Below are 25,153 nucleotides of genomic sequence, written 5' to 3'. Positions count from 1 at the left end.
GCGTCATTGTATTTGCGAGACATCAAACCCGCTAGATTTAAATAGCCAGTAAGGGCCGTTTCACACCGCAAGCGTGAGCAGCGCGTATTTTTTTCGGCGTGCATGTTAATCAATGAGTCAAGCAGGAGCGGCGCGTGAGCAGCAGTGAAGCGGGGGTTTCGGCGCCAAGTCTATTTTTGCTGCGCTGCTGACGCTCAATTAAAGTGAAAGCTCACTTTTGATGGACAAAATAAATATGACTTCACACAAAAAGTGCCCAAAATGCACATAATAATTTTTAGTGAGTTTAAACAAGAACTGGAGTAGGCAAAAAAAGAAAATGAAGACTCAAAAATATTTATAGAAGATTAGGCTACCCATTTAAATTTGTTTTGCATTATTCAGTTTGTATGAAAGCATGGTGTATTATAAAAAACTAAACTAAAGTAAACTAGCCAGAAAATATTATATATAAACTTTCTTTTAGTTTATGTAATACACAGACAGCTACATAGGCTGGCACAATAACCCAAATCAAACAAGAGTGTGCGTTTTATTTGCTTGTTTTTATCCGTGGAGTTTGCAGTCTTTGTAAACATATCGAAAGTATGACTGAAACGACAAGATTGGGGCACAAGATTATGTGTTGTTTTGTTGTTTACCATTTAAATATGCGAATGTTGTACACCTCCCCATAACAAACTTTCAAGACTATCAATTTTATAAATGACCAACTTCTAAAAACAAATTTATAGTTCTTTGTAAAGAATTGCTCGCTTATATATGTAGCTTTGGAGCCGCTGCAGTGACACTGTACAGACGCGTCCAGTGTGAATACTCTCGCGCGTCTGCAGCTGCAGTGACGATGTAGTTACGCTGACGCGCTGCTCAAGCGCCGCTCACGCTTGCGGTGTGAAACGGCCGTAACAGTCACCGCTGTAGCACCTGTTTTAAAACTACTTGCTTGAAGAAAAAAGAAAGAAAAAAAACTTCCAAAAAATAAATAGCTGAATAGTGTTCAGTGGACGAAGTGCAGATGTTCATCTCGTTGGTTGCCGAGGAGCGGATAAACTATAAACGATCAGTCTTTATAATCCCACCCACTTTGAAGTGGTACTAACTGCAGTGGAAAAGCAAACCGAGCTAAAGCGAGCCATGCCGAGCCGAACCGTATCATGCAGTGGAAAAGCGCCATTGGACTATTTTAACAATGTCTTTACTAACTTCCTGGGCTGGCAGAATGAAATTGCCTAGAAAAATATCTTACCGTAATTTGTGTTCTGAAAATGAATGGAAGTCTTTGGAACAACATGAGGGTGTATACTTACTGACAAAATATTCATTTTTGGGTGAACTAACCCTTAAATATAAGTAGTGTGGGGGTGCCAAACTAGCACTGTGGTCCAGTCTGTGGTCCAGTCTCTTCATGCCCCGTCTGTAAAGTGAACAGATTGACTGATGTTACGGTGATTTATTATTTCATAAACATTTAATAATAACAGTGTGGCTACTCCATAAATGTTAACCCTTAAGTTATTTAGGCTGTGCTTTGAGTACTATAAATACTAAACCACACAATATTAAAATGTAGCTTACAAAGGTCAAGTCAAGTCAAGTCATCTTCATTTATATAGCGCTTTTAACAATGGAGATTGTTTCAATGGAGAAAGGTTATACAATGGAAAGGTTCAATAACACATTGTAAAGGATTAGCTAACGTTACACCTGAAAATTAAAACTTCCATCAAAAAAAAAAAAAGTAGCTTGACAAGGAATATACATTTTTTGTAGTAAGGTTATTCAACTGTGTGTAACGTATGTGTGTGCGGCTGTATGCTTAACGTCAAATTAAAAGAGCATATTCATATAAAACGTTGATTCAACTGACTTGAAACTAACGTTAACTTAACGTTACCTGTGAATTAAGCGGTTGCGTGACATTCATGTTAATACTAGGCATAAATGGCATTTAAAACCTTTACAAAACCTCGAATCAAGATTAAAAGCCTAAAGCCTAAACTTACAGCTAAAGTCTAGTCAACCTAACGTCACCTCTAAGTTAGTTAACTTACCGTTAGCCTAACAGTTGAGATGCTAACGGACGTTTCCCGAAGACACTAAACCATTTCTATAAAGTAAATATTCAACGGAAGCGTGTTATTTCCATGAAAGAATGTGTCTGAAACATTTTTATGTACTATTTGTGTAATTTTGGGGACTAAACTTACCTGAAATTAGCGAAACCAACAGTGAGAGACGGAGTTGCTGCTTGTCGTCAGTTGAGCCAAAGATGAGCTCCCGCCCGTTTCCATGGTAACTCCAGTTCAAATGTTCAAATGCAACTCGAATGTTCAGTGCGCGCGCATATTAAAAAATGTAGAAGTCACGCTGCATTTAAAGAAGATTTGATCGAGGGAATTATTTGATAATCAGATAAAATATCCTGAAATGTGAGGTTAACATTATTAAGTGTATAGGCTCATGGCCATCACCAAACTGTAAACGGAATGAGAATATGAAGCATTGAGTGTAAAACAATGTTTACCACAAAGTCATTTATATAATAGGTTATAATAGGCTATAATATTATATAGCTTTATATAAATGGTTAACGTGGTGTAGAAATAAAATTGCAAAAAACATTTATTAAAAACTAAACATGATTTAAGGCATGGATATATTTTAAGAAAATACACAATATGTACACACATTTACAGATGTAACATGAGGAACAATTTAAAAGATTTATGTTCAATGTATTTTTGAAATAATATATTTTCAAAATGTATTTCAATATATTTAACAGTGCTTCACATAATGTGAATAGCATATCTATAAATTACAGAAAGGTCTGTCTGTCTGTCTGTCTGTCTGTTAACCACACATCTCTCGAACTGTTTGTCCAATGGATTTCAAACTTGACAGGTTTCTTGCTACGGGCATGAGTAAGTGCAGTGTCAAGTTTGACATTGTTTGGATTAGAAATGCAAAAGATATCGTTAAAAATAAACATTCTGACAAAAACTATGTGTATGTCATTATGTCAGTATCTGTATTTGCTTATACCATGCACAAATAAAAATGTCACTGAACTTTTACTGTGTAATTGTAACAATGAGCACTCAAACACACCAAACCAACAATTACTAAAAACACAATCAACAACTGATTTTGCACGGGCACTTTGCCATCATTTGTAGTAACCAATTCACACACTGTTTGCTCAAGCGTTTTCTCAGAGTTCACTGTATAGCTGCTCCCTGAATCGTCGCGCTTATTCATTTGTGGATGTTAACTGAATCTGTAAGTCAGCTATGCTGTTTACTTCATCAAGTGTACTTAACATTATGAGAATGTTCAGCAAATAACATGTTCCCAGAACGTTTTATGATAGCCTAAATATAACATTCAGAAAATACTAATAACATTAGTATGTTCTGAGAATGTTGTTCTAATAACGTTTTCTATCAACGTTATGAAAATGTTCATCAATCATAAATAACGTAATAAAGACGTTCCAAGAACCTTGTTCTAAGAACGTTTTCTATCAACATTATGAGAACTTTCATCAACCACAAATAACGTCATAGAGACGTTCCAAGAACATTGTTCTAAGAACGTTTTCTATCAACGTTATGAGAACTTTCATCAATCACAAATAACGTCATAGAGACGTTCCAAGAACATTGTTCTAAGAACGTTTTCTATCAACGTTATGAGAACTTTCATCAATCACAAATAACGTCATAGAGACGTTCCAAGAACATTGTTCTAAGAACGTTTTCGATCAACGTTATGAGAACTTTCATCAATCACAAATAACGTCATAAAGACGTTCCAAGAACATTGTTCTAAGAACGTTTTCTATCAACGTTATGAGAACTTTCATCAATCACAAATAACGTCATAGAGACGTTCCAAGAACATTGTTCTAAGAACGTTTTCTATCAACGTAATGAGAACTTTCATCAACCACAAATAACGTCATAGAGACGTTCCAAGAACATTGTTCTAAGAACGTTTTCTATCAACGTTATGAGAACTTTCATCAACCACAAATAACGTTATAAAGACGTTCCAAGAACATTGTTCTAAGAACGTTTTCTATCAACGTTATGAGAACTTTCATCAATCACAAATAACGTCATAAAGACGTTCCAAGAACATTGTTCTAAGAATGTTTTCTATCAACGTTATGAGAACGTTCATCAATCACAAATAACGTCATAAAGAAGTTCCAAGAACATTGTTCTAAGAATGTTTTCTATCAACGTTATGAGAACTTTCATCAACCACAAATAACGTCATAGAGACGTTCCAAGAACATTGTTCTAAGAACGTTTTCTATCAACGTTATGAGAACTTTCATCAACCACAAATAACGTTATAAAGACGTTCCAAGAACATTGTTCTAAGAACGTTTTCTATCAACGTTATGAGAACTTTCATCAATCACAAATAACGTTATAAAGACGTTCCAAGAACATTGTTCTAAGAACGTTTTCTATCAACGTAATTAGAACGTTCATCAATCACAAATAACGTCATAAAGACGTTCCAAGAACATTGTTCTAAAAACGTTTTCTATCAACGTAATGAGAACTTTCATCAATCATAAATAACATTATAAAGACGTTCCAAGAACATTGTTCTAAGAACGTTTTCTATCAACGTAATGAGAACGTTCATCAATCACAAAAAAACGTCATAAAGACGTTCCAAGAACATTGTTCTAAGAACGTTTTCTATCAACGTAATGAGAACGTTCATCAATCACAAAAAACGTCATAAAGACGTTCCAAGAACATTGTTCTAAGAACGTTTTCTATCAACGATATGAGAACTTTCATCAATCACAAATAACGTCATAAAGAGGTTCCAAGAACATTGTTCTAAGAACGTTTTCTATCAACGTAATGAGAACGTTCATCAATCACAAATAACGTTATAAAGACGTTCCAAGAACATTGTTCTAAGAACGTTTTCTATCAACGTAATGAGAACTTTCATCAATCACAAATAACGTCATAAAGACGTTCCAAGAACATTGTTCTAAGAACGTTTTCTCTCAACGTTACAAGAACGTTAATAACGTTATATGAACGTTCCGAAAACATTATTTTAATAACGTTTTGTACTAACATTTACACAACTTTTAAAGAACGTTAGTGAATGTTCTGGGAACGTTCCCTGTTAGCTGGGTAATTGCTTCATTTAGTATACGCGGATTCATGATTATGCAAATGAGCCACTCAATCACACGAGTTCAGAGATCCACTCTTGTCAAATTTACTATAGTAAACGTTGTACAACGGCAAGTGGAAATACTGGTTTAATTTAACCATATACTGTATGTTTGAACCAGAAACTGAATCAGAAGAAGTGGAAAAGTGAATTATTCAGCCTTGTCTACTAGTCAATGTATTAGAACGGTAACGTGTTTTATGTATCGCTCTCTACAACGTCGGACACATAACGTATTCAAGCAAAAGGCTATTCATATTAATTAGCGTTATCAAACAGCTAATAATGTGTTGCGAATGTTACACAAACTATGTTCCCGTTCACCATCTCAGAGTCGGACAGCGGCCTTCTAAAAAACAGCATCGTTAGAAACACTCAATATCAGTGGGAAAAGGCATATAGGCTGCGTTCACACTGCAGGGGCTTAATGCTCAAATCCGATTTTTTGAAAAAAAAATATTTTTTTGCAAGGCGTTCACATTTCCAATTAAATGCGACCTTTTGTGATCTCCTGTGTGAACGTGAAATGACCCAGAAGTGACCCGCATGCGCAGAAGAGTACTCAACGGTCAACGACGTCTGTTTGCGGAAGTAGCTAAACGTGAATGTCAACAGTGGAGCTCGTTTAGCAATATTAAAGTTATTTGTGTGGGTGCGGAGTGCGGAGTGGCTTCACTAATACAGAATTCATCAGTAACTTCCGAATGACCAGATCCACCTTCGATTATGTTTGAGCACCTTCGATTAACTCTGTCACGGGAAGAGACACGTCTGCGGCGGACCATAACAGTGCAACGCGTTGGAGTGTAGTGGCTAGCTACAGGTGCGTGCTATCGTACAATAGCTAACTTGTTTATCTTCTCATTCCCGCCTACTTCAATGCAGAATTATGACGTTTGTCGCATATCAATGGCGTGCGGGTCGGATACATGTGACCTGGCCGTTCAGATTGAGGTCGCATTTCAAAAGATCGGATTTGAACCACATACCCAAGTGGCCTGGGTCGCATTTGAAAAGATCGGATCTGTGTCGTTCAGACTGTCATGAAAAGATCAGATACAGGTCGCATGGGGCAAAAAAATCGGAATTGGGTTGTTTCAGCCTGCAGTGTGAACGTAGCCATAGTTCATCATAACATCGTAATATATATCATTTACATAATTCTCCCGCTATATTGGTAATATATATCATTTACATAATTCTCCCGCTATATTGGTAAATGTACACGATTTTTCATATCAACAGAAAAATACACCAGGATAAACTGGTTCTCTTGAGACTCCACCGCTTCAGAGAATAGTAATGATATGCTAAAGCCCGCCGGCACGTTGATCTGATACAAGGTAGTTTGTGACGTCAGAAACACCAGCGATTTCAAACCGCGTTTTTGAGACGGTCTTTGGTTCACTGCAGTTTTAAGGAGAAAATACTCAGCAATGCTGTTGACTTATGAATTTGGTTTGTCTTAAAGCATATTGCATATTAAAAACACCACATAGACATATAAACAACATTAAAAACTTGATTTTCACCACAGGGGGTCTTTAAATGTGGAGTTTGTTGTGAATTGTAGGGATTCTCGCGTCTACCTCTGGTTGGGCAGTACAGTCTGAGGAAGCAGCCCTACAACAACTTAAAGAACAAGTTCACCTGGTTATCAGAAGCTGGTCTGAGACTGCTCAACCTTCTGTTCATGTACAACCCACAGCGCAGGTACAGTAGACACGTGGAAAAACTATTTTAGGGTGCTTTATTTTTAATCAGATATGTGTTTTTTCTATTTAGAAATGTATTTTAAATGTTACATTAGCTTAAATCTATAAGTGACAAACAGAACATGATTTTTGTCACATAAACATAATTTTAGGACCATAAACATCTATTTACATTCTGTTTAATATCGCACTGTTTCTTATAGAGCCACTGCTAAAGATTGTTTGGAAAGTTCATACTTTAAGGAAAAGCCCTTGCGTAAGTACAGGCTTATTTAGTTTTACACATTTCTCTGTAACACTTTATGATAAGGGCTCATTGGTTGGCATTTGTTAATGTATTAACTAACATTAACAAAGATGAATAAATACTGTAACAAATTTGTTGCTCATTGTTAGTTAATAAAAATTCAGCTGTTCATTATGTTAGTTCACAGTGCATTAACTAATGTTAACAAATACAACCTTTGACTGCCATCATGTTAATTTAAACATTTACTAATACATGAACTAATATTAAAAAATGCGTACACATTTCTCTGTATTGTTTGTCTGCAGCGTGTGAACCAGAGCTGATGCCCACGTTTCCTCACCACAGAAACAAACGGGGTGGTTCTGTGAATGAAAGCCAGTCCAAAAGAAGCAAAGTATGATATTCTGAAAGCCTGATGAGTGACAGCGTCAGATATCGCAAACGAGCTTCACTTTCCAAATGGAAATATGTGTTCTTATACTGTAAGGTATTTAGCAAATTACATGTTCAGACTTACAGACACAAGATACATTGTAAATAATACAAATATCCTTGTTAAGCTAGTTATACTTAAATTATGCTGCTGCATTTTTTTGTACAAATATTAAAAAAACTGTTTTAAATACAATCTAATGTGATTTATTTATATAAAAACGTAACCTTTGCTGGGTTGATTGTGTGCTTAACCTGTTTTTTGTTAATGTAGGAAACAGAATAATTCATGGGAAATGTAGTTTTGATAAACCAATGGCCTAGAATGAGCTTGAAAAACTATGATTTGAAAAGTATGGTTGAGTGTACGAGACACGATGGATCCGGTGTGTGTCCCGGCAGCTTTATTCTCAGAATTAATTGGATATATGTAATGGAATGTATTTCTCTGATAAAGCTTGGCAGAAAGTAATGAATTTCACATGAATGCTTTCTAGTAAAACAAATATATATACATCTACACATGTAATAACTTCAGCACAATATCAGTATCAGCAAGAATGCTGATTTTGTGGAATATCCTAATTGGTTGCCACATAAAATGAATACGTGGATAGGTACACCACATTTACAGGGACATTTAATCCCAAACTAAAGATTCTATCATGTACTTACCCTCGTGTTATTCCAAACCCATAATATTGTCATTAATCTTAGAAATGCGAAACAAGATATTTTTAATGAAACCTGAGAAGATTCTGTCATATAATGTCCAGGAAACCAAATCCAGAAAGCTTATGAAGGCATTGATTGTATGTTCATATGTACAGGTTTTACACTTTATTTAATGAACAGATATAATGTAATCATTTATTAATAATAATTTTTTTTAAAAGACCACACACTCACACTAGGACAAACCTCATTGGTTTTCATTGCACACACACGCTTCATGTTTAATGTGCTCCATGTATGCATGTGTATGTAAATAAGAATAAAAAAAGAGTAATGTTCGCACAGAGTTTACAGCTCCAAAAACATTTATTAATAAACAGCACAACATTCAGGTCTTCATCAGGAATAAAAGCCTAAATTAAATGTTCATCATATACATCAATCATATCTCTTCACAAGACTTGCATTGAATCACTTGATTTATATGGATTCGTTTTATGACACCTTTATAAACTTTTTTAATCTTTCTAGTTTTGGTAACCTGGACTTTCATTAGAAGGGACAGAAATCTCTCAGGTTTCATGGAAAATGTCTTAATTTGTGTTTAGAAGATTAGCCAAAGTCTTATGGGTTTAAAACACCATGAGGACCCTTTAATTCTTGTATATTTACTTCACAGCATTCTACATTTTTCCGAAACATTTTATCTTCCCTTTCTGAAAACATACACAGCATGTTCAGAGAAAATTTTCCTTTGATTAAATCAAAATTGTTAATGTAACAACTATTGTTAGAAGACCAGTTTATCCATTTTAAGCAGATTGGATTGGTTGAAGTAAATACAGCTGCACACATCGTTTTAAAAGTCATGTTTTATCAGGTCAGCGTGGTTTTCCTCAGCTATCAGTAACACACAGTGAAATGTTGATGGTGAGGCTGTCAAACACATGGCCAGGGCAAATGTGTTCACCCCAGACACAAAAGGGAACAAATCTGGAAAATAGGCTTGATTTTCTTTGCTTACAATATGAATAAAAAAGATCAAGCCTATTTTAGTACTTTTAAGATTTTTTTCGTTTTCTTGCATTGTGACACTTTTCATAAAGCAAATTTCAATTTCTATATGTAGAGATAAAAATCATCAGCATAAATAATACATTTCCTTCCTTTTAATTGAGGGGTGAAAGTGACCCAGGCAGTGTCTCGGTGAGATTAACCCAGATCTGTTCAGAAATTAAAGTGCTGCAATACCGAGCTGGACACAATAGATACTGATAAAGCTTAAAGTGATCTGTCACTACAGGAGCTCAAAACAATCCAAAGTACTGAGAATAAATTAAAATAAATACTCAGCCCGTTCGAAACAAAGGGCAGACACGCAAAACAACTTCATAAAATGAACGCTTCAACAAATTTGATCATGTAAACAAAACAACTTACAGTGAGCTTCATGCTTCTGGATTACTGAACATCACATTAATCAGTTTAATGTTAGAGTGGGGCGATTAGAGATGTTAATCACATGCTCCTGCTGTTCAGTTTGCAGTGGTTGTCCGGGTTGAGTTGGGACAGCTACATATGAATCGATGTTAGAGCTGAAAGCATGAGGTTGGTGGTTCAGCCCTCCTGTCCAAAGTCCTCTGTGAACTTCTTCACCTTCAGCAGGTCTTCTTTGTTGACGGTGGGGCGTGTGGTGGCCAAAGAGCGCAGCATGTCAGACTACAAACACACACACAAACTCCGTTACACAACAGCGCATGTACATGTATATAAATTAGCTATGTATTTGCCACCTTAAACTGATTTCCAGGGCATTTTCAAACTTTATTAGATGTATCATCTTGTAGATTAAATGTAAGAATTTGACATAAAAGTTCTTTACACAAGTATTTTCACATTGCAGAAGTGGCACAGAAGATGAATATAAGGCATTTAGATGTATTTACACTTCCATTACAATTGCATAAATAATGCTATGAGATTAAAGTTTTAAACAAAACTTTGAATATTAAAATACACCTATTATGTTTTTTTTGGATGTTACCTTATAGCTGTTTAATATAGTTGTGTGTGAATGTAAAAGGTCTTCAAGCATCAAAATGCAGATAAATGGAGTTATTGTCTGATTGAACCGATTCTGAAAACCTGAAACATCAGTAATTCTGACAGTCTTCTGTAACTTCCTCCACAAACCCAGGTGTGTAAAAGATTTGCATAATGTCTGCTTATGGTCTTCACTGGCTGCCTGTGAACTACTTTGACCCTCCTCAAACACTGTAGTTTTAGCTGAGGCCTGGAAAAGTTTGTGTTTTCATCATGTCGAGTTTTTCTGCACTGTGAAAGCAAATCCACTTTGTATGAACTTACAAATAAGACTGGTGCAATTTGCTCCGGTTAAACCGACACCATCGTTACTGTTCGTATCGCTGTGTATCTAGTGCTGAGGAAGAGCAGAAGTTCAGATATGAAATAATTGTTTCGTTTCTGACACGTACTATAAGCGGTCGACCAATCACAACAGACTGGGCCATCTGACCAATCAGAGCAGAGCAGGCTCTCGGAAAGAAGGGGTTTAGAGAGTAAGTGTTTCAGGCACTGAGAAAAGAAATGATGCTGCAATGTATATTATAAGAAAATGAAAGGGTTTTTTGACCTCGGATGAATGTAAACCTTATAGGAGGCCTTCAAAACCAAATTAGGAACCTTTAAAATAACATAATAGGGGCACTTTAAAATATGAAATTATTATTAGTATTTTTGAAATGATTGCAATTGCAATACTATTGTAGACTACATATCGCACGCCTGTAGTCAAGAGATCTTTCACAGTTCACAGTTCTTTAAATATACGGCGCCCCTCAGTGTTCAGCGCTAGCGGTCCGCTCAATATTCTGCTCACGGCCCATGCGAAGCTCCACTCATGTGCCGCTCATGCTCATGAATGAATGAATAAGGCATTTATATAGCGCTTTCATATGTACTACTGTACACCCAAAGCGCTTTACAATCATATCAGGGGTTCTCTCCTCAACCAGCACCAGTGTGCAGCATCCACTTGGATGATGCGACGGCAGCCACAGTACAACGGCGCCAGTGCGCTCACGCTCACCACACACCAGCTTTAGTTGGAGAGCCAGAAAGCCAAAGTCTGCTCAAATAACACGTCAACATGAAATTTCTATGTAGTAGTAGACTTGTTTCTGTTTGCAGTAGCCCGTCTGTTGTGGTGGAAAATTTAAGCTGAATATTAAGAAAACCATGTTTTAATATTTGACCTTGTTTAACCTGCTAAATCTCTAAAACAATGTTCTAAGACGTTCTGTATTTTACATGAATGTATGTGTGTCGAACCCCTGACTGTGTGTATAAATAACAAATATGGGAAATGAGACTAGACAGATGACTAAGTTAGAACTTGTGATCAATGAAGTAATCGTTAAGAAATTCTTACCCAGTAACAGAAGGAATAACCAATCAAATTAATGTCATTATGCCATACCTCCCTATTGTATAAAAACTGTTGTTTCCGTGTTTTCGGGGGGATTCTCAATGGAAATTGTCTGAGATCCTCCGGCCTTGTTTATTCTTGGGAGATTCTCTGAGAAATGCTCGAGAACTCCTGGCCGTAATAAAGAACATTTAAAGGACAATTACTCAAGTCTGTCTGTCATTAAAGCTGCGCAGCAAGAACAAGCATAGAACAAGTAAGTTAGATTATCAGCTCTGGACGCTGTAGTCGACTGGAGACTCGCTGGAGATTTAGACGGATGCTGTAGTCGACTGGAGACTCGCTGATGTGTGAACGTAGCTAACGTCATTAGACGCGCTAGCGTATAAATTATAGCTACTAGAATAGTTAGTCTTAGGGAGACAAATCTAAAATAGTTAGGTTTGAGGATAGAAAATCCATCACACTGTCTAGCCGTGCTGGGCAACGCTGGTGAAATGACGCTACCCTCTCGTTCACTCATCCGCTACGCACTGCTCACATAAAAATAGGACTATACATTATTTGGATAATTGGTCAAAAGAATAACCTGTTAAATCTGATTCTGTTGCATAGAACTGAATAAAGAATAATATATTGATATTTAATATGAACTCTTTCCCCGCCATTGACAGAATTTTCAGGTTTTCCGTGTTATACGGTAGGGGGCGCTATTACACATCTTCTGAATATATACTGAATCTCCGGATCAAAACACATGCGAAGAAGAAGAAGAAACGAGCAATATCATATGTAATCATATGCATATGTAAAATAACACGATTATCAACATTAAACGGCGTATAAAAATCAAAACCGGCGAATGTTACTGAATGAAATGTCGACCCAGGACGAGCTGCAGGACTGTGAAGCTTTGGGGTGTTGATGGACTCGATCTACTCCATCTATGTTTTGATTATCGTTCTGATTCCCATCTGGATGTAGTCTTTGACAAAAACATGATTTTCTCAGCTTTTTGCTCAAAATGTTGCTTTTTTTTCCCCAAGTGTTGATTAAAAAGAATGCATGAAGCTAGAATAATTTTTTTTTTTATAGTTTAAAAGAAAAGGTTCTGTTCTTTCTTTTGATATATTGCATGTTCAGATATTCAGTCCTTCCAGAAAAACGCGGAGTTTTTTTGTGATTGTTGCGGGCAAAAATCGTTGATTACGCGGCCTGTTTTCTTTAAAAATGCGATGGAATATGCGGGATATTTATGCAATTTTTTGCGATGAAATTGCGGGAACTTGCAAAATTTGCGGGAACTTGCAAAAATTGCGGGAACTTGCAAAAATTGCGGGAACTTGCAAAAATTGCGGGAACTTGCAAAAATTGCGGGAACTTGCAAAAATTGCGGGAACTTGCAAAAATTGCGGGAACTTGCAAAAATTGCGGGAACTTGCAAAAATTGCGGGAACTTGCAAAAACTGCGGTTTGATGAAAAAGAGGAAAAAAAAGTGATTCCCCCAACACCCTGTTCTCACCAGGCTACTACCTTAATGTAAAGAGTCCTTTCTTATTACTTCCTATGATAAGCAAGCATACTACATCACAGAAAGTGCTGGAAATATTTAATTTCTCATCTTGTTTTATTTCAGACTGTAACGAGTGGAAATAAGGTGTGGCCCCTTTAAGAGCTGCGCGCTCCCTGTCTAACTGTCTGCAGTATTATATGTGCCATGCGCCTCGAACACCCCATGTGTGCGGGTAATTTCTGTTTGATGCTACTTCTTTTATCTTATTTTGTTTATTAAGTAACGACGTGGACGGTAGAACGTGTGACAGACAGTTACGAGTTCGATTTGCGAATAAAGTGCGAGTTGTGAGATGCCAATCGCCTCCGTGAGTCTGTCTGGCCTCTGCAATCACTTCAGCTGTGAGCTATCCCTATTTTTCTTCCCGACACAACGCGTTACAAGACCTTAATAAACACATCAAACTTACAAAACATTGCTGAGTCAAACAAGTTCTGTAGCTTTACTAGAGGAATATGCTACAACTTCAGTAAAAATGAATAAATGAAATATTTTAAAATAAAGTGTGCTCCTGTTTTACAGCTTTTCAATGATGTTCACGTCGCGTAATTACGTCACTTCATAGCGTTCCCATGGCAACAGGGGGAAGTGGCTGCTCTTGTGTGAAGCAAACGCAACATTTTCCAACTTTCTGCTAAGATATATGTGACTTTTTTGCGACGAAAATGCGGGGATTATGAAATCATGCAAGCCCCGCATATTTTGCGCGGAAATCAGCAATTTATGCGGCGAAATTGCGGAGTATTTGAAAAAATGCGACCCCCGCATAAATATGCGGACTTTGGCTGATTTTGCATTGAATTCAGCGATCGCATAATCGCGTTTTTCTGGAGGGACTGGATATTCATACAACAAAATATTCTGTGGGCCGTGAATTTTTGTGAAAATGGGCAAAAACGCTGGTGGTGGCTGGCAACTTTTGTTAGAAACGCTGGCGGGGAAAGAGTTACTATATTTTCTGTCCAATTTTAGTGTGTTACTTTTAACACACTGTACTTTTTTTATTGGTTTGTACATTTTAAATTCAGTGTCATTAAAATAGATAGAATAGAATAATTGAATTTCATTAAAAAGTCTAATATTAATACATTTATACAAAAAAGCTCATTTAAAAAGCATTTTTGGCCAAGTGCATCCAGAATTTTTGGTTTCGGACCAGAATTTTCATTTCGGTGCATCCTTAATTTCTATGGTTATATATGTGTGAAATAATTAGCACTTCTAATGTGCTAAGTAGACCAGACTTGAGTTCAGAGACATGCTACATGTGAAAAGAAGTAACTGATCTCACCATGCATACTATGGGCTCCAGTAGTTTGTCACTTGGTACATCCATCCAGGTCATCTCTATGGCCTCAGGGTCACCGGGAGAACACGGGGTCAGGAGGTCATCCACCATCAGAGAGCTGTTACTGCGAGATGGCCCTCGCACCTGTTGAGCAAACAGAGCAGAACACCCTTAAACTACAGGTCTAGAACACCGAGTTTGATATTAAAGATTTAACATTTCATTTAAAAGCCACACACTAATTATGTCTTTTAGTAAGTCATTTTCCCCTCTGATGCATGCAATAATGCAGAGCACAATAATGCAGTGTTGTTAATTCATTAGCGGTCTCAAACCAGATACGCAATAGTACAATTCAATCATCCTTTTGCATCAGTTCTTCTCATTCCATCAGTTGAATTGATGTTGAACTGAACTGAATGGATGATGCCACTATTGTCTTCTGCAGAGCTGCCTTTGAAGTCGTTTTATAATTGACGCAATTTGCAACATTGACAGTTATTGAAACAACATCGATTTGAATTGAGTAGAATAATAGAGCTGCTTATAGCTGGAACTAGTGCAACTGATCACAAAACTCACGGTTCGGATCATTTACGGTTTTTGAGCCATGGTTCGGATCATTATTCAGGTCAGCAAAAAAAAAAAATTATATATACGTTAATCCTAAACGTAAAATAACACCCTTTGTTCACTGTAGAAATTAAACAAGTTCATCTTTGTAAAGCTGTATTTCATTGTTTTATTAACATTAATGACAGACATCAGCAGGAATATTAGGCTTCACTTTAAGACTGAATAAACTGACAAGCATCCGGTTTCTTTCACAACTGTTCACTTATGACATAACCGAGAGAATACTTGCCGAGACGGGGATTGAGACGGGTATTTTGAGCGTGTGTGTCCGAGCGCTTATCTGTAATGCATCTCTCAATTCAATTCAATTCAAAAGTGCTTTATTGGCATGACTGTAAATAATACAATATTGCCAAAGCTGGGAATACATAGAAAAATAATAAAGAAAACATCAAAATATTAGAAGAAAATATTATAACAACTTAAATTTAAATAAACAGTGTAACAGTCTCTCTCTCTCTGGGTGGCTGTGCACACAGATAACGCGCGAGTCCCGATTTTCGCCTCTTCTTCCGCGTTTAAAATTGTGAATGTGTAAATTGGCAAGACAAAACACGTCCAAACGATAAAATTTCACTCTATGATGAGATCACGGATCCACTGCAATCTATTGCACCCCGAACAGATTTATTTCATACCTGATGAACTTGATGAAACCGCTGATAACTGGTTACCTTTTTGAAGTGCGTGGCGGACTGCACTTTCCTGACCGGCTGCATGAGAGCATCTCGTACTATGACACTTATATCGGCTCCAGAGTACCCGTCTGTTTTGCGGGCCAGCTGCCGCAGGTCTGCCTCGGTCAGACTGTGAGGAGTGTTGCCCAGGTGCAAGCGAAACATGGCCGACCTCGCAGGCTCCTCGGGCAGGGGGATGTAGATGCGCTTCTCAAACCTGCACAGACCACGGGGAGTGCAGATTAAACACTGCTTTAAAAGTCAAGTCAGGTGAAGTCATCTTCATTTAAATAGCGCTTTTAACAATGGATTGTTTCAAAGCAGCTTTACAGAGATAAACATATAATTTAAGGTAACAGACATGATCATGACATAAAACATGATCTTTGTTTTTACATTCATTACACTGACCTCCTGCGAATAGCAGCGTCAAGGACCCAGGGAATGTTAGTAGCACCGAGAACTAATATCCCATCACTGCTATTACCAACACCTGCCAAAGAGAGACGCCAGCAAACCATTACACAATGTCAAGACAGATTATAGCAAATTATGAGGAAATCCTGCAACATTCTGTATGTGGGTCAATATATATTTTTTTATCATGTTTAAAATGTATTCGCTAAGTCCTACTACATTAAAAACCTGTATACACCTTTCGTATTCCCCCCCCCCCCCCCATATTGTATCTGATCAGTCTCTTCTTATTAATGAGTGAATGTGCAAAAATGTCTAAGTTTTGAATGCCACAGTGGGTAACACTTTATTTTACAGTGTCCTTGTTACTTGTTACATGTACTTACCATAGTAACAACAGTAAATTATGCATAATTACATGTAACTAACCCTCAACCTAATCCTAGCCTAACCCTATAGTAAGTACATGTAGTTGCTTAATATTTCTCATTGTTGTAGCGTAATTATATATATGTAGTAATAACTACATTTAACCCATTTTTTTATAATAATAAAAACAAATCGAGAAGTTCTTTGAAATATCAAAATTTACTAGAACCACTGTGATGCAAAAATATATATTTTATAACTTTCTTTACCATGGTATACATTTACTATATACTGTAGAATATATTAAGAATGCTAACAAATGATACATGATCTGACCGTTCTAAGGGTTTAGTGTCAATCTACGGTGTCTGCTGTGCGATGCAGATGCTCCAGCAACAGTAATATTGTCATTTGTGTTGGGAGTGCAAAATGACGACGACACGTCTCAACTGCTGAGCAACAGAGCTGCTCGACCGCATCAACTGAACTAGTTCTTCACTGCTCACACACTGCCGTCGAGTGTTTCTCACCCTGCATCTGCACCAGGAACTCCGTCTTGATCCTCCGAGCAGCTTCACTTTCATTCTCATTTCTGGATCCACAGAGAGAATCCACCTCATCGATGAAGATGATGGAGGGCTTGTGCTGGCGAGCCAGATCAAACAGATTCTTCACCAGTCTGGAAGACAGAACACATGGTTCAGAGAGTCCTGCACCTCACGCAGACGGTCAGACACGAGAGCAGAGACTGAACCTCACTTCTCACTCTCGCCGAGCCACTTCGACATGAGATCAGATGAAGACACGGAGAAGAAGGTGGAGTTATTGGCCTCGGTGGCGACAGCTTTGGCAAGATAAGACTTCCCAGTGCCGGGCGGCCCAAACAGGAGAATGCCCCTCCACGGGGTGCGCTTGCCTGCATCACAATGTACACACAGATTATAGTCTTTAAAAGAATGAAAAAAAACAGCATCTTGAATCATTAAAAGAATGAGCTTAAAAATGACAAGGACATCAAGGTACAAAAAAACCCCATATTCATTTATAACACAGATTATTTATAAGAAACATACACTACCATCCAAGGACTTTTTCATGTTTTTGAAATTAAAGAGTCTCTTATTCTTTTATGCTTAAACAGTAAAAACTGTTTTTTTAATTTAATATGTAATTTATGCTAATGTTATTTATTCCTGTGATGGCAAAGTTGTATTTTTAGTAGCCATTACTGCAGTGTTAATGATCCTTCAGAAATCATATTAATGCTGATTTGTTGCTCAAGAAACAGGTCTTATTATCATCACACTTGAAAACATCTGTGCTCCTTAATATTTTTTGGGAAATGTGGTAAAAACATTTTTCAGGATTCTTTGATGAACAGAAAAGTCAAAAGAACAGCTTTTACAGGTCTTCACTGACATCCTTCATCCTTGTTTAATAAGTATAATAATTTATTTTTAAAAATCTTACTGAACCCAAACATTTGAATGGTAGTGTTAGTGTACATGTGTGCCAACAGAAACTGCACATTTAAAGACCCCCTGTGGTAAAAATCTAGTTTTTAATGTTGTTTATGTCTATGTGGTGTTTTTATTATGCTTTAAGACAAACCAAATTCATGTCAACAGCATTGCTGAGTATTTTCTCTTTAAAACTGCAGTGAACCAAAGACCGTCTCAAATACGCGGTTTGAAATCGCTGGTGTTTCTGACGTCACAAACTACCTTGTAACCAATCAGAACAACGTCCCGGCGGGCTTTAGCATATCATTACTATTCTCTTAAGCGGTGGAGTCTCGAGAGAAGCAGTTCATCCCAGTGTATTTTTCTGTTGATATGAAAAATCGGGTAGATTCAGTAATATAGCGGGTGTATGATGTATATTACGATGTTATGATGAACAAATATGCCTTTCTCCACTGACATTGTTCAAAGCGTTTCTGATGATTGTTAGAAGGCAGACTGAGATTGTCACAGGAATTTGTTTTTTTTTTAATGTCATTTTGGTGATCAAAGATGAGTTTTACGGGGGATAAAACAGGGGGACTTTAAATATTTAGAGCAGAGGTCTTCAACACTGCTCCTGAGGACCCGTGCTGCATCTGAAATCACATACTGTATAGTACGTACTACATTTGGTTTGAAACTTACTTTGTGACCGTTAAAAAAATATGTTCTATATAGTATGAATGAAATTCAGACACTACATACACAATGTTGTCATTGTCATGTGACCTACAGCGTCGGTTGTGTCGCTTTACTGCCATTCACAAATCCGTAACATGTCCATCGAATGCACACTTCAGAAATTCGGCAGAAGTAGTAGGTCATTCTGGGATTTTTCACCTACTGTTTTGTGAATTCTTTGAATTTGGACATACTACTCGACTCACACACTGTTTTTCAGCAGTCGTGGCTTAATGGTTTGAGAGTCAGACTGGTAACCGGAAGATTGCGGGTTCGACTCTGAATATCGGCAGGAAGTGACCGAGGCACCAAACCCACAATCGCTCCCCGGGCGCCACAGCAAAAGATGGCTGCCCACTGCTCCGGGTATGTGTGTGTCCACGGTTTGCTGTGTGTCTGTTCACTACTCAAATTCAGAGTATGGGTATGAGTATCAATACTTGGCCTTCACATGCCAGTTTCACTTTTACTATACAGTATGGAAGGCGGCATATTCAGACACAATGCCACTGTCCAGCACAGTTCATCTCCAACCCTATTCAAACACACCTGAACTCGCCAATCAAACTCTTCAGGATTGAAAAACCCCAGACGGGTGTGCTGAAGCAGGAAATAAACTTTGCAGGACAGTGGGTCCCCAGGGGCATATTTGAAGACCTCTGATTTAAAATGAAAAATAATCTAATACAAGAAAGAAAGCTGTGTGTTTATAATCGTCCTCGGTCTCTCCTGATAAAAAACCACTACATAACGCTAAGATTTTTCTTGATTTCTAAGACACAGACTGACCTGTGAACAGGTGTGGAAATTTGATGGGTAGAATGACAGCTTCCTTCAGGGCTTCTTTTGCCCCCTCCAGTCCAGCCACATCACTCCACCTCACATTGGGCTTCTCCATCACAATCGCACCTGAAGAAACATCAATAACATTCCATCATTATGATCAAAACAGCAGGTGGGTATTGTTTTGCATTAACAAAAATTAAGCAAGACATACGGACTCACCCATCAGATGCTCCTGGAGTTTCTTTTTCTCCGGATTTTCTCCCTCGCTGTCACTGTCACTTCTGCACACACACACACACAATCAGTGTGAGTGGATGCACTATACTCAATTCATCAACAACATCCAGCAGAACAAATAATAAATGCGTACTTGTCATTGCTCTGTGTTTCCTTCACTGGTTTCTTGCCCTGTTTGTCCTTGTTCTTCAAGTAGTCCTTGAGTTTCTCGGCTCTGTCCAGATACTGCATACACTTCCCACGTATGCTTTCCTTTGCCTTGTCACTGTGTGCTTCATCTGAGACACAAAAGGATCAAAGGTGCCTGATCTCTTAAAATCTTTCGTAAGAAATGCTACATTTACACGTTTAGAATCTTGAGAAAGTGTAATTACAATTTGATCTAACGTTCATCAAAAAACTTAAACCCCCAAAATGCCAGAAAGGAAATAATTTATGACTTAAGTAAACATGAAATGCCCCTTACAAGCCTTTTTGATATGAGTTTGCAGTGGATTTGCAGGAGTCTCAAAACAACACTGGCATCTACCTTCCAAATGGTAACACTTATTTTTCAAGTCTCTCATTATCTGCCATTTAACATTACAGTAGCCCACGAGGCCCAGGTGTGTCAGAAGCGGAGACTTTTTTTCTTTTTTTAAATATTGTGCACCGATTAAAGGTGCAGTAAGTGAAACGCTGTTGAAAACTTCGAATCAAAACCCAAACAAACAATTTTGTGAATATTTGCTAGATGTCTGTTCAATGTGTGTGCTGAAAAAAATATATTGTGTCTGTACATAGTCCTGGCTGTGTAAAAAGCACCAAAACACTCCCGTAGGCCAGACAGCAGTCGGGGCGAATACAGTCCAGCAGGACATTTGTAGAAAGACTGCAGATAGAGAGTTAACTGAGATATAACCAAAGAGAAAAGGTCAAAAATAGTATTGGAAAGAGAAGGGTTATGGTGCGTTCACACCGGACGCGAATAGCGCGTCAGGCGCAAGTGATTTCAATGTTAAGTCAATGCAAAGACGCGTTACGCGCGTAAAAAATTCCTGCAGCGCGAATGAGGCGTAGATCGCGGCGCGGTAGACGCGAATACGCCTCATTCGCGTGTCAAGTTCGCGCGAATGGCGCAAATTGAGCGTCTGGCGTGTTACGCGCAAATGATTTTATTAAAGTCCCCATGAATTCAAAATTGACCATACTTACTTTGTTTGCCTAAATTCACCGTTTTGTGGTGAACAATTCATCCATGTAAGTCAATCCACACAAAGAAATGTTTTGGCTTCGTAATCTTTAATCAAAATCTGAAATTTCCCCTCCCCTCTGCATTGGAGGACCTTCCCTGATGACGTAGGTTTGACAGTTTGGGTGTCTGCTTAACATCCGTAACCACGCCCCTCCAACTGACAGTAGACAGGCTGCATGAAAACACCTACTTTTCTAGATCCAATCAGGTGCTAGTTGGGGAAAAAAAGCCACGCCCACTATTTTGCCTCATTTAGTATTCCGTTTCTCTCGGAAATACGTCACAACACTGGAGAAAAGTCGTTTGCAACTTCCGGTTCACGGGGACTTTAAGTGCTTTTTGTGCATTCACGCGTTTGACGCGAATTCGCGTCTGCCGCCCGAGTTGAAAAATCTGAACTTTGGCGTCAATTCGCGCCGCGTTAACCAATCAGGAGCCTAGCTGCTTGCTGCTGTCACGTGGTGAGGTATCCGGATGCTTCAATAAATTATTTTGTAATATGACTAAATGCCTGTGTGGTTCTAATGCACAACAAAGCAAATATTTTATCACATAAAACTTGATTTCAATATATGAGACATTCATTTTGTATTGAATGCTATTTATTCCATATCTAGATTATATGAAATATTATTATAATGTAAAGACAACCAACATACTATAGTGCATAAGTTCGCGTCTGGACAGTGTTGTGTGAGAGAGAAAAAATCACAGGACAGGTTAATCACTTTTGGAGGCTGGCTCCATTTATCATCAACACAAAAATAAATGACATATTAGGTGGGTGAGGGCGAGGGTGATCCTCGCTCCGATGCGGGACAACAGGTCATCAAACTGGGCGCGGGACAGGCGGAAGTACCGCTGAGAGCGGCCGTCATCCAGGCGCAGCTCCTGGAGCGAGCAAATGGTTAAACTCGCCAAACTGGGTTCGCCTCCGAAGGGTCTGGTGGACACAAATACGGCGACGATGACCCCTACGCCGCTGTTCTGCTCTCCAGAGCAAATACAGAGCGGTGACTCTCCCGATGAATGCTCGATCAAAATAAAAAAGATGGCCGCCAACGTCAGTTTCACTCTTGACGCGCGAATTAACACAAAGTTGTCAAGCGTCAAACTAGACGCGGTAGACAAGAATTTGACGCGCTATCCGCTTCCGGTGTGAACGCAGTTATGATCAGGCAAGAGCTTTAGGACCCGCGTTTATATAAGAAAAGCTTTCCAGCGCTAGAGAGACGTTAGAGAGCAGGAAAATGGACTCAGAGGTTACTTTGTTTCTAGTTCAAACGTGAGTAACATTGATTTTGCTATGTCTGTTTCACAGAAACAAGTTATGCTGTAGTTGTAAAGTTAGCTATAGTAACAGCACAGCTTTGAGTGTCATTGTTTGTCTGGAGCTGCTGCTGGAGACTGTGTTGCATTGCATGTTGGTTAATTTGGGGGCGGAGAAACTAAGTGAGGGGGGTGTGTTTGTTTGGATATTCAAATATCAGCAGTGTTTCTCAGAAATTGCTTACTGCACCTTTAACTGTGCAAAATAAGATCAGGAATGTGTATTAGAGAGTAAACAGGGTCCATTTTGATTTAATTTTGAATAGCATTCTCTCAGATGTAGTTCAGCAATAAGCTTGACTCACATTTGATGGCGTGCAGAAAATACTCCACGGCGTGCTGGTAGAGTCTCAGCGCCTCCTCATAGTTCTTGGCCTTGTCCTCCTCTGTGGCTTTAGTCACCAGCTCAATCGCTTTCTGAAAAAGAAAAGACACTTAGAGTTATTGATTGAAATAGAGTTACTGAAGGCTCGGTGAAATGACAGACCAAAATATTATTTATAAACAGTCAATCCAGGCCAATTCAGCCAGAGGTCCGTGGATGAATTTTTTTTTTAATCTTTTCTTTTCCCCTCCAGGTTAGAGAAAAACAAATGATATCAAATATTTTCTAAGAAATTTATTATTTCTTGAAGGTATTTGAAGCAAGAGTCAAGTTCTAAAAATAAAGCTTGCAAAATCATTTGACTGTAAATAAAGATTATAAGTATATTAAAGGAAAACTGGTGTGCCTATACCTCCAGAAACAACTTTCATATTAGTATATTAATATTTAAGACCAGGCCTAGATAGTTAAATCCCAAAGATGTTAGGCTCTTTGTGAGGCTACATGTGAGAGGTGGTAAACTTTACACATTTGTATTGGTTATATTAAGACCATACTATAAGACCAGATAGTATTTGCACAGTTCTTTCCCAACAAAACAAAACTCTGGCTTGCTTATCTTTACAGTACAAATTCTGTTGAAACTAGAAATGTAACAAATTATTTACATAAACAATCATTTAAAAATCTTGAATTTTGAGTTCAAAAATACACTTTTTCAAATTTCAAACAAAAAAAAATCCTGTGGGTAAATTTTTTGGGTCTAATATACAATTTTATAATTATGCAATTGTTTTGATTGAGAGAAATTAGGCAAACTCCTAGTTTAAACATCATTTGTTTATCAGACGTTCCTCTTTGCAGACAAAAATAATCAGGTTTGGACACAAAAATGGTCAAATGAAACAATTTATTCCTGGAGCCATAACTGACAGACCCATTTGTAAAGAAGTATTCTCACTTATCACACCGTGTTCGTTCGTTGGCCAGAGGAGAACTGGTTTCTGAGCCTGGTTTCTCCCAAGGTTTTTTCTCCATTCTGTCACCTGATAGACACTTAATATTCAACAATATTATTGATCTGACTGTACTGACGCTGTTGTATGAGAACTGAACTGAGCTGGATGATGACATAATTTTTTTGCATATCTGCTTTATAAATGAAATTAACTAGTTTAATAATTGATGATCTTTTACAACGGAACTGAATCAACACTGAACTGACTTCAGCCAAAAAATGCATAGCCTAATTTTCCTGTTTATCACTGTGAAGCTGCTATAGAAATAAAGGTGACCTGACTTGACACTAAAAAGTCTATTCTAAGCCAGAAGCCAGGTATTTTTAATACATTGGAAGCAATACTCACCCAACTTTTTGTCTCAGTCCAAATTTTGTCTTAAATCAAAGTGTCAGTTAAAAAAGAAATTAGCCTCGCAAATTATGCTCAATTTCTTTTTTCAAAATGTTTTGGGAGGATTTCTGTGTATATTAAGTTTCAGAAATTCTGTGTACATCTAACTTACACTGTATTACCTTTATATATGGCCCTTTTCCAAATAGACAAGAGTGTGTCAGAACCCAACAGCTTTGTAGAATGGGGTTACATATTGTCTCTCTATTCTTATTTTCTCGGAGTGAAAATATTGTGTAAAGAAAATTTTAAATACGTGTAAATGCTTATTTAATTTCAGCAATTGCATGTAGTGTGTACATTTGATTTGCTGTCATTAAATTGTAGAACGACAGATTGACAGATAGAAAGGCCTAAATTACTGGTCATATAATTACATCAGCCATTCAAAAAATAAAAGCATTAATGCATTGCACATTTACAAATATATTTCGCTTGATAGCGCTCCAAAATGCAGTTCAGCCTTAAATTCAATATCTTATAAATTAATATGAACTGAAACGAGGTTTTGTTTATATGGTAGCTTGTTATTTTCCAATATCTCCACCGATTTCTGATATCATGTTTACAACTGTTCAAAGCCCCTAATTTGTGTGAATTATGAACGAGCAGTAATTACAGATTATTTGCTCAGCCAATGTTCAGTAAATAATATTATTAAATAATGATGAGGATATGCTAAAGCTAAAGCTAATGTAAACTCACCTGTAGTGTTGACGTTGTCATTTCATCTCACGCGCCTGCGGTTTCAGTACGGCGTCCTATTATTACTATTTATAATATATTTAAATTGCTCGTTAAATAACGACAACAGTAAAATAGTATAAAATAGTATAATGAAGGTTCATTATGTGGTACAAGTAAGCCTAGAAAAGGAAGTTGCTACCATCTAGTGTTCACTACAGTACTGTCCCCGGAAACAAAGGCTGTACACATTTGT

The 25,153-nt window shown here is 37.6% G+C and overlaps 2 protein-coding genes across 4 annotated transcripts in view; one reads left to right on the top strand and one right to left on the bottom strand.

The window, feature by feature from the left end:
* The window catches only part of cdk10 (cyclin dependent kinase 10), a 48,022-nt gene extending 40,206 nt beyond the window's left edge, over positions 1 to 7,816 (top strand). For both annotated transcript variants that reach the window (XM_056245759.1, XM_056245758.1), the window contains exons 11-13: positions 6,797 to 6,936; positions 7,142 to 7,194; positions 7,494 to 7,816. In XM_056245759.1, coding sequence (XP_056101734.1) covers positions 6,797 to 6,936; positions 7,142 to 7,194; positions 7,494 to 7,588 — 288 coding nt within the window. In that variant the 3' untranslated portion in view covers positions 7,589 to 7,816. The remainder of the gene's footprint in view (positions 1 to 6,796; positions 6,937 to 7,141; positions 7,195 to 7,493) is intronic.
* A 1,836-nt stretch (positions 7,817 to 9,652) lies between these two features.
* vps4a (vacuolar protein sorting 4 homolog A) lies at positions 9,653 to 25,117 on the bottom strand. 2 transcript variants are annotated; one of them, XM_056245756.1, is made up of 11 exons: positions 24,919 to 25,117; positions 22,782 to 22,893; positions 20,047 to 20,191; positions 19,896 to 19,957; positions 19,680 to 19,799; positions 17,464 to 17,620; positions 17,235 to 17,383; positions 16,330 to 16,411; positions 15,916 to 16,135; positions 14,609 to 14,749; positions 9,653 to 10,014 (listed from the first exon to the last, which is right to left on the bottom strand). In XM_056245756.1, the coding sequence occupies exons 1-11, from the start codon at positions 24,937 to 24,939 to the stop codon at positions 9,913 to 9,915; spliced, it is 1,311 nt and encodes a 436-aa protein (XP_056101731.1). In that variant the 5' UTR covers positions 24,940 to 25,117; the 3' UTR covers positions 9,653 to 9,912. The 2 variants fall into 2 exon arrangements, with proteins under 2 accessions (XP_056101731.1, XP_056101732.1); XM_056245757.1 differs by lacking the exon at positions 24,919 to 25,117 and adding an exon at positions 23,763 to 23,855.
* Between the last annotated feature and the right edge of the window lie 36 nt (positions 25,118 to 25,153).

The sequence above is a fragment of the Rhinichthys klamathensis genome, unplaced genomic scaffold (assembly GCF_029890125.1).
Source record: "Rhinichthys klamathensis goyatoka isolate OS25496 unplaced genomic scaffold, OSU_Roscu_1.1 h1tg000033l_1, whole genome shotgun sequence".
Taxonomy (NCBI): domain Eukaryota; kingdom Metazoa; phylum Chordata; class Actinopteri; order Cypriniformes; family Leuciscidae; genus Rhinichthys; species Rhinichthys klamathensis.
This window is presented reverse-complemented; position numbering and strand designations above follow the sequence as displayed.

Excerpts from the sequence above, each read along its gene's own strand:
- vps4a (XM_056245756.1), bottom strand. The coding sequence starts at position 24,939 with ATGACAACGTCAACACTACAG. Across the intron at positions 22,894-24,918 it reads TGACAACGTCAACACTACAG|AAAGCGATTGAGCTGGTGAC; the intron begins GTGAGTTTACAT and ends TTTCTTTTTCAG. Across the intron at positions 16,412-17,234 it reads GTTCCTGGTGCAGATGCAGG|GTGTTGGTAATAGCAGTGAT; the intron begins GTGAGAAACACT and ends TCTCTTTGGCAG.